Raw genomic sequence first — 9,293 nt, forward strand, 5'->3', positions numbered from 1 at the left:
AATAGGATGCAGCACAACACGTGTCTCAATTTCACTACAGTTCTGATAGTGCTTCAGGGAAACATCCTGAAACAAACAAAACAAAAACCAGAAGGCAGAAAGGTACATTCTAATTCTCTCCTTCACCTTGAACATACTGTTACTCTCTGAGTATCCTTTCCTGCAACTCCCCAGGACAGTGGTCACAGCCCCAAACCTGTCTTGAAGAAACATTTGGACAACACTCTCATAGCTACAGTTAGAATCTGGAGTGCTCCTGTTTGGAACCAGAATTAGCATGATCCTTCTGGTTCAATTCCAGGGTCTCTTCTCAGGATATTCTATTATTCCATGATTTTCAAAGGAGTGAAATATCACTGAAAAATTGCTGTACTATTGGAAGCAATTGCCCATCTGCTCTACTCCTATTTCATTATCATCTTCTGCTTCTTCAGAGTAAACTCTGTGGAGCTACCACCACAGAGGAGGCCTGAGATGAGAGAAAAAGAAAAGAGGAAGGTGTTTCTTCAGTTGTAATGCGAGCCCCAGAACTAAAACAAAAAACAAAAAAGAAGGCATGAAACTTCCCATAGCTGTTTTACTTAGTTTTATAACTTCTAATACTAAACTAATATTAATGTGCTGACTGTCATATTCCTTCCCTTTCTCCAACAGTATGACTGTGTTTCTCTGAAGAGAGATTATACTGATATAGGAAAATGGAGTGATGTGCCATGTTATAAATCCAGTGGGTATATATGCCAGAAGAACAGCGGTGAGTTCTGTATCACTAATCCTGGAATTCATAATGACAAAATTAAAATCACTTTTCTTTTTAACACAATTTAGATCACACTTATCTTCTCATAGTTGGTTAGTTATAGACAAAATATCAATAAAGCTTAAGAGACCATCTTGCATTACATTGTTACTTGGAAATGTTTTGAAGCAAAGAATTTATAAAAGCAAAATGTTTTTATTTAAAATCATTTAATTAAATAGCTAAAAATCTTAAGCATTTTTTACAGAAGTTCATAATAATCTAGAAATTACTGTAATTGGTAAGTAAATTTTACACGTATCCAAATAAACTTGACAGAGTTGTGAAGATACTAAGCCCCAAAGAGAATATTGAAAATGTACAGAGTATGTGTGCTATTTTTGACTCCCTGCTATGTAAAATTCAGTGAATTTACAGATTTGAAGTCCCATGTGGCTGCAAGTGTATTTACTTAATCTGAAAATTGCACTGCTATTTTGAAGTTATCTGTTACTTATTAAAAAATGAATGAGAACATATTCCATTCAAATTATCACAGAATTACAGAATGGCCAGGGTTGGAAGGGACCTCAAGGATCATGAATCTCCAACCTCCTTGCTACACGCAGGGCCATCAACCTCCACGTTTAATACTAGATCAGGCTGCCCAGAGCCCCATACAATCTGATCTTGAACACCTCAAGGGATGGGGCATCCACAACCTCTCTGGGCAGCCTGTTCCAGCACCTCACCACTCTCTCTGTAAAGAACTTCCCCCTGACATTCAACCTAAATCTCCCCTTCCTCAACTTAAAACCATTTCCCCTTGTCCTGCAGTTATCAACCCTTTCAAAGAGTTGATTCCCCTCATGTTTTTAGGCTCCCTTTAGGTAACTGAAAGGCTGCAATGAGGTCACCCTGCAGCCTTCTTTTCTCCAGGCTGAACAAGCCCACCTCCCTCACCCTGTCTTATTAGCAATTAAAAAAGAATTAAAAAAAAAAAAAAAAACTAGCAATTTTCTAGTACGTCTGTAAATAATAGTGATGTCATTCAGTTGCTCAAGCCAAATGTGTGTCCTCCAGATTTGTGTTCTTCTGTTTGGCATTGTTATTTTTATTCCCACAGACCCTAAACTCTATAAGTCATCGGTAACAGTGTTGGAATTTGCTTTTGACCATTCTGATGGCATTAGCTACTCTGTCACCCACTCCAAAATGAATTGGGAAGAAGCACAACAATCCTGCAAGAGCAATTCCTCAGAACTTGCTAGCATTTTAGACCCATATAGCCAGTCACTACTGTTCTTAATTGCACAGGAATATGGACAGCCTATGTGGATTGGTCTTAACAGCTACATGGTAAGAGCACGTGCATTACAGACAGTTAAGCTTGCATGTACAGGTCTTACTGAATGCTCTCAGCTTGAAATCTATAGCAATTTCTGACAGCATATTTCTTAAAGCAGCATGTTATGTCAGTGCATTACCTGTCTATTATGTTGTTCATCAAAAAGGACTCAGAGGAGATTCTAATGAACTGTGAACTCTAGAAGGTGCTTTAGCACAAGGAAATACTCCTGCAAGCCAGTACCTAACAAAGTTGTGTATGGAGTCATTAAAGTGTCTAAGTGATAAACTGTGAAATCTCCCCCATCGTAAACTTATTTTAATCTAATAGGTATACCAGAAATGATATGCAGGGGTACACCCTGCCCTCCTCTCATGTTTTTATCTACCTCAGACATTTGTGACGTGGTATCTCTAGTTGTATATCAGAAATCTATGAATGATGATTTTTTTTGAATGTATGTGTTTATGTTCACAAATAATTATCTTAGACAATAACTATTTGTGGTTAGCAGTAAAGAAAATACAATCCTGAAAAGAACGAAGGGCAAAAATTGTATAAAGGAATCTGTAGCCCGTATAATATGGTAATTGCACATACTGGGCAATGAAAGTATTCTTCCTGGTGTAATTTTTCTCATTAAAAATTTAGAATATTATAGGGAAAAAAACTAATCTCTGTCTTTGAGATGTATGTGCCAACTATATGACGTAGGAGGGTGAACATTTGGATAGTAGGTGCATTTTGACATGGTGCACTCTTCTACATGAATCACAGTCACGATACCACAACCAAAGTGATAGCAATCAGCATTGCTTATTAAGAACACATCCACTCACAACATGCAGACGTTTTGGGTGGAGATACCAACTTTGTCTTACCTAGTTCTCAGTTTTTCTGTCTTCACTCATGTTTCCCTTCCTTTTTTTTTTTTCATTCCATATCTCCATACTCAAAAAAATATTCTGAATTAATGTTAGATACTTTTTGGATGACTGAAAGAAAATTACCCTGCAATCATGTCTGTGTGTAACAGACACTGCACATCTTGTTGCAGTTAGCAAGAACAAAAAAGTGGTGATTGTAAGCATTTGAATCCATACTGGTTACATGAGAGTCCTCTATGGACTCTGTGTAGTAGGTTTATGAGCCTCAGTATCCTTGAAATTACTGCATGCATTTTGCTTCCAGACAGAGGGCAAGTATCATTGGATTGACAGATGGAGATTAGTTTACAGCAAGTGGTCCAGCGGGGAACCAAAACAGACATTAGCATGTGTCTACTTAGATACTGATGGAACCTGGAAGACAGCTTCATGCGAGGAGAAACACTTTTCCATCTGTAAGAAGTCAGATGGTGAGCGATTTAATATGTTTTAGCTAGAGGGTGTGAGGATCTACCAACTGTGCTAATATAACAAACCACCTTGTTTTATGCACTTGTTTATCAGAATACATAAGCAGCTAACTAACACACTGTGGTGGAAATACTGAGTCACGTCCTGAAACAGTGATTGAGCACCTGGTGGGAAGGCAGGGCCAGCCCAGAGGAGCTCAGGTGTATGCAATGCACCTGAGTGATTGGAAGGGGTGCAGCCAGGATCCACCCCCTCCCCAGACCTCATTTAAGGGTTGTCAGTAGAGGTGAGGGCATCTCTTGCCAGAAATCCCTACCTGAGGCCTTCCAATGGTAAGCAGCTCTTTTTTCCTTCATTTCTGTATCTCTGGGTGGTGCGTTTGGGCTCATTACCATTTATTGTAGCCAAAGAATTTGCCACCCTGCTATTATCATCCCATTATAGTATTACACACATTAAGTGTTGTTGGGAATTCTTTCCAGAAATAAATAAATTCATAATAGTCATTACCAGAACCCTAAGAAGAACCCTAAGAGTACTCATTGATTTCTTAGCCACTCAGAAGCTTCATTCATGAAGTTCTGTACACAGTTTGGGGCATCAGAGATTGAAAACGCTGCTGTTCAAATAGGATATTCAGATTACTAGAAAACAAGAATTAATAAAGGAAGATTATAATTGAGGTTCTGCAAATGACTAAAACAAAATGCTAAGAGAAATGCATTAATTAATTAAAAAATGGTGGGAATAATTTATCTAAACAGATGATCAAATTTAAATATTGAAAACCAACCCTAAAGAAATTGAATTTAATTATTCTTATATATGATATGAGTTGGAAAAGGAGTAACAGAAATACAGGAAGAAAAACTTGATTTTAACAAATACAAAGCCTTTACCAAACACAGGATAAAATACAGAAAACACAAATTAAAAACAGGTCAGAGAATTTCTATCACTGGAAATAGCTAGGAATAGCAATGACAAACATCTGTTCTAAGTGAGATGTAATTACATATCAACTTGTCAGCTGTGAGCATACGGACAAAGTACATAACTCACTGAAGAAACTTCTAATTTTATGGTTCAGCTAAATATTCTTGCTTTCTTCAATATTACGGAAGATATTGAACTATTAGAAAATGAAAAATTGCATGCCAAATCACATCTCCTGATGCTGTAATTTGACAAAAAAAAAAAAAATATATATATATATATATATATATATATATATATATATATATACTTGGAGTTTATATATAATATCCCTTTCCACTTCAATATTATGGAAATCTAATTTGAGAGTTGAATGTTCCTTAACAAGGGGAGAAGTAGACTGTGGAAGACTCACAGGAAGAAAATGCGATTTGGCAGAGCATTTAATTTTCTTTCTATGTGAATTTATCTTCTCATCCAAAATCTTCCTAATGTATTGATCACTATGGAATTTATTTAGTATGCAGTTTAATAAAAAACTCTGCAAGCTGTGTTAAGTTATAACCCTTTCATTCACAACTACAGTTTCTAGCAGAAGGTTTTGATCCTGTCAAGAACTGAGGAAGTCAGAAACTATTTTTAAAATAACAGTTTTAACTAATCAGGCAGACATTTATGCCAGAAAACCAGTTGGATATTTATTGACTTATTCACGACAAATATGTTAATTACAGATAATTCGTGCTGCTTATACTGTATCTTCTTCATCACCTTGACAAATAAAAGAAGTCAAGTAAGCTCTCAAACAAAGCCATACTCAAGCTCTTATTAGAACATGCTTCAGTTCTCTGATGACAAACCTAATATAGGATTTTTTAAAAATATTTTCTTACTTGTGTAATGGGGAAAAAAATTAACAACTTTCAATACCATCTTTTACTAGTAACGGCCCCTACTGAGCCCCCTCAGCTTCCTGGAAAATGCCCTGAATCAAATGGACACAAATCTTGGATACCTTTCCATGGTCACTGCTACTACTTTGAGGCTGTCAGGAAAAAAAGCTGGTCTCAAGCTCGTCGGGAGTGTGCCCAACTAGGTGAGTGTTGTGTTTTAGAAAGAATGAAGATGCAGTGAAATTCATAGAATAATGGGTGATAATGATATGAATGCCTTATATTACTTCAAAACTTCAAATGATGCTTTTAGATTGCTTTTTGAAGAAAACAAGATTCATGACATTTCATAATATAATTGATATCTCAATTACCAGGAGAAACATTCTTATCTCAAAAAAAAAAAAAAAAAAAGTTCCTACTAGTTTTATGGAAATCAGTAATTGAGGAAAATAGAAAAACACTTTTAGTTCACAACATGAACTAGGACACTTGTAGGGAAGGTTTTTTCATTTGTTTGTGTTTTTGATGTTATTGTTAGTGCCATGGCACTGTTTAATAGTTTAATTTGAATGTCTGCACAATAAATGAGATTGAGGAGTCACCTGGATTTGTGAGCCAGTAAAACACACTCACTGTGTCCTGCTCTGCAAGTACTCCCTGCTGTCAGCTGTAGTGTGGGGAAAAGAGCTCTATGTGGATTAGGGTCAATGTTTTATTCCACGTCTCAGATTTCTTTTCACTTTTAACTGGGCATTGTTGTGAAACAGCTTACATTTCAGTGTAAGTAAGAATAGGAGACATCGTGCATTGACATCGTATTTCTGAGTGGTATTCTTTTTTAATTGCAAGTAGCCTAGTAGCCAGAAGGAAAAATTACATTGAACATTTGTGCATACTGCAGGTTCCTACACTTCTGCAGCACATACTACCCATGGCAAAGTCAGGTAGGTGATTTCCTGGTGAGCATAACACGCATGTCTGAATTAGTACTGCTAGGGGCTTTGTAACAACTTCTGGACACAGAATCATTCAATCATCAAGATTTGAAAAGACCTCCAAGATCATCTAGTCCAACTGAACACCTTCACAATTCAAGTACTGCTAAAGTCACTGCCCAGCCACTGGCAAGTGATGGAGCTGTAGTGACAGGATGCGTGGTGCTGAAAACATCCCACATATCGCTTTCAGCCTACCTGCAGTCTGGAGCGTGGTTGGATCTATCCAAAAGCGTTGAAAGAGAGCAACTTCTCTAAATTGCAAAAGGCTAAACAAAAAATCTGTCTTACTGTCTTGTAGCCACAGATAACTCATGCTTAATATACAATATAGTATTACAATAGCCATAACAAGACTTGTGAATGTTACTTGAATCAGTAATATCTTCCAATATCTTCTTTTTTTTTTTTTTTTATTTAAGCTGTAAAAAAAGGAAATGTGATGTATGCATTAATACTTTTCAGCTGCTGACTTGGTATCTGTAGGAGACTATACCGAAGCAAACTTTCTGGCAGAAACCATTAAGATACTTCATGGAAAATCTCCAAACTTTTGGATAGGTCTAAAGAGGGATGACAGAGGTAACATCTTCATTTTTTAATCATGTATTACAATATAATACAAAATTATTATACATTGTTAAGAAGAAAGCAAAAATCCATATTAGAAAACAACATAAAAATCAAATATGTTTATTTCGTGCTTACATCACATGTTTACATACACTTAGAACTGTAGCAGAAACAATTATCCATGTTAAAATTTGCTGTTTTCCCTGTCACAACCTGTTCTATGTCATTGTTTTATACATATACACTTATTTTAAACATCAGAACAATGGGTATGGACAGACAAGTCAGAATTGGATTTTGTCAACTGGCAAATTGGGGAGCCTACAAACAGAATGCATAAAGACTGTGGAGAAGTATGTGCATTGACTGGGTTCTGGAACACCAATGTCTGTTCTTTCAGAAAAGGATATATCTGTAAAAAAGCAAAAAGTAAGTAACAGTTCTAATGTATTGAGGCTAATAATGTCTTAAAATGTATTTAAATTACACCTTGTAGAACATGTAAAAATGTAAAATATTACAAGCTCAAGTGTAAAACCAGCAAACAACAATAGCAGCACTCTGTTGCCAAAATATTGAGGCCTCAGGGACAGCAGGATATTTCATGTGGATTCTGACTGCCTCATCATAAGGCTGCAGCTCCAAGTCCTGTAAAACTGCCATTAGCAGCTCCATGCAGCTCTCAAGAATACTTCAGATACCTATGTTTAACCAAAAGAACAAAGACTTCTCATTTTTTAATAAAAAGGTAGTTTTCCTTAGATCTTTCCATCAAATATCGCACCATCTAAGTTCAAAGGCAGCAATTCTTGTTTCATTTCAATGGACTACTTTCTCAAAAAATCTTGTTCTGATGAATGCAATGCAGACTCTGTCTGATGCTGGATTTGGTGATTACTTTCATTGCTGTCCTTTGAGCTGATGATTTGAGGACTGAGTGACATGGGAATCTGTCGTCAATCTTTAGCATTGTGAAGTCACATTTAATAAAATGCTGATTGTGTCTTGATGCAAGAATGATCACCTGCTAGAAAATTCAAAGGTCTGATAGCTGAATGACACTAAATGAAAGTGGTTAATAACAAGGCCATTTGGTGTTGCAGACTTCATACTTCTGTTCACCTTTCACTTACCTGATAAGTTTAGGAAGTGCAATTACAGTAGGGACTACATCCACAAGGAATAGCTGTCTCCAGCAGAAAGAGGCTAAGCTGGCAGATCACATTCAGCTCAATATCCTCATTATATGTTTCTAACTTACAAGATCTCCATTCATGAAATGTTTCTGCTTCTGAAAATGCCTAAAAAAGAATACAGATCGTGTGGGCAGTTTCTCAGAAATAAACACATTTGAAAATCCTTGTGGAAGTAGAAGAAATTCAGCTATGATCTCATTTCTTGTTGGCTAGTATCAGATGCTCTTAGTAGAATGCTTGATATTTCTTCTAGAGGTTGCATGTGCTTAGTTCTAGCTCCCTGAGAGGGCAGGTGGGTTTGGGGCAAATTCTCAGGAACATCTGGTCTTAGAAAGTTTAAATTTCTTCCCTTTTTTTGAGCATTCAGAATAATTGTTTTCTTTTCCTTCTGAAAGCTGCGGAAAAGATAGAGATGTCACCTGAAAATAAGGGTAAGTTGACTTACTTTTCAGTGAGAGATATTCAAATAGAACATGAAAATAATAAAATAGTTTCCAAATACTAATTTTGAGAGTGCCTAAAAATAAAAGTTCCATAAATTTAATTCATATCTAGAGGCAGGAAATAAGGTAATTCTGAATTAAATTCTTTTTTTTTTGGTCAAACTTGTCTAATTGTAATTTATTCAGTTGTGTGAATGGAGAAACCCAATGTGTTGAACAGAAAATATACATCTGTATCCGTTTTTCTGAATTTTGGTTAAAGAAATTTTGTTTATGATTGGATTCTGAAATCTCTTAAGATTGAAAGTTCTGATTCTATTTCACTAATTTACAGGACAGAAAATGGAGACAGTGCTTTCTACTGGCATCATATGGCTGTTTGTTTTATTAGTCCTTTTTATTGTTGGAGCTGTAAGTGCAGTTTACTTCTATTTGAGGAACAAGGGACAAAACCAAGTAAGTATTTCAGCCAGAATGAGTGGATCAGAAGCAGCAGTGGATATCCAAGGAAATGATGCATACACCAACAAGTAGTCTGACAAAATACCCATAAGTTCCAAAAAAACCAAAAACCAATCGATGCAACTATTAGTCAAATCTCATGGCAGCTTCGTGTTTTTCCACACAAATAATAGTCTTATCCCTTCACAAATACAAAGCTAATGGATTTATGTAAACATGCACACACACATAGATATGTTTGCCAAAATGTTTCAGTTTGTTGTTTAGTATGAAGAGTACACCTGTTTTTCACATAAATGAGTGTGGCTGAGAAGAGTTGGGGTAACCTATGATGTTTACTATATGAA

At 36.1% G+C, this 9,293-nt stretch overlaps 1 protein-coding gene across 1 annotated transcript in view; it reads left to right on the plus strand.

Annotated features, from left to right (window-relative positions):
* The window catches only part of LOC306948439 (macrophage mannose receptor 1-like), a gene marked incomplete at both ends in the record, with an annotated part of 32,192 nt that extends 23,174 nt beyond the window's left edge, over positions 1-9,018 (plus strand). Inside the window, 8 exons of the mRNA XM_079538071.1 lie at positions 655-754; positions 1,866-2,098; positions 3,279-3,444; positions 5,325-5,477; positions 6,738-6,854; positions 7,107-7,274; positions 8,437-8,472; positions 8,819-9,018. Of these exons, the coding sequence (XP_079394197.1) occupies positions 655-754; positions 1,866-2,098; positions 3,279-3,444; positions 5,325-5,477; positions 6,738-6,854; positions 7,107-7,274; positions 8,437-8,472; positions 8,819-9,018 (1,173 nt within the window). The remainder of the gene's footprint in view (positions 1-654; positions 755-1,865; positions 2,099-3,278; positions 3,445-5,324; positions 5,478-6,737; positions 6,855-7,106; positions 7,275-8,436; positions 8,473-8,818) is intronic.
* Between the last annotated feature and the right edge of the window lie 275 nt (positions 9,019-9,293).

Source organism: Tetrao urogallus, assembly GCF_951394365.1.
Source record: "Tetrao urogallus genome assembly, chromosome: 7".
Taxonomy (NCBI): Eukaryota; Metazoa; Chordata; class Aves; order Galliformes; family Phasianidae; genus Tetrao; species Tetrao urogallus.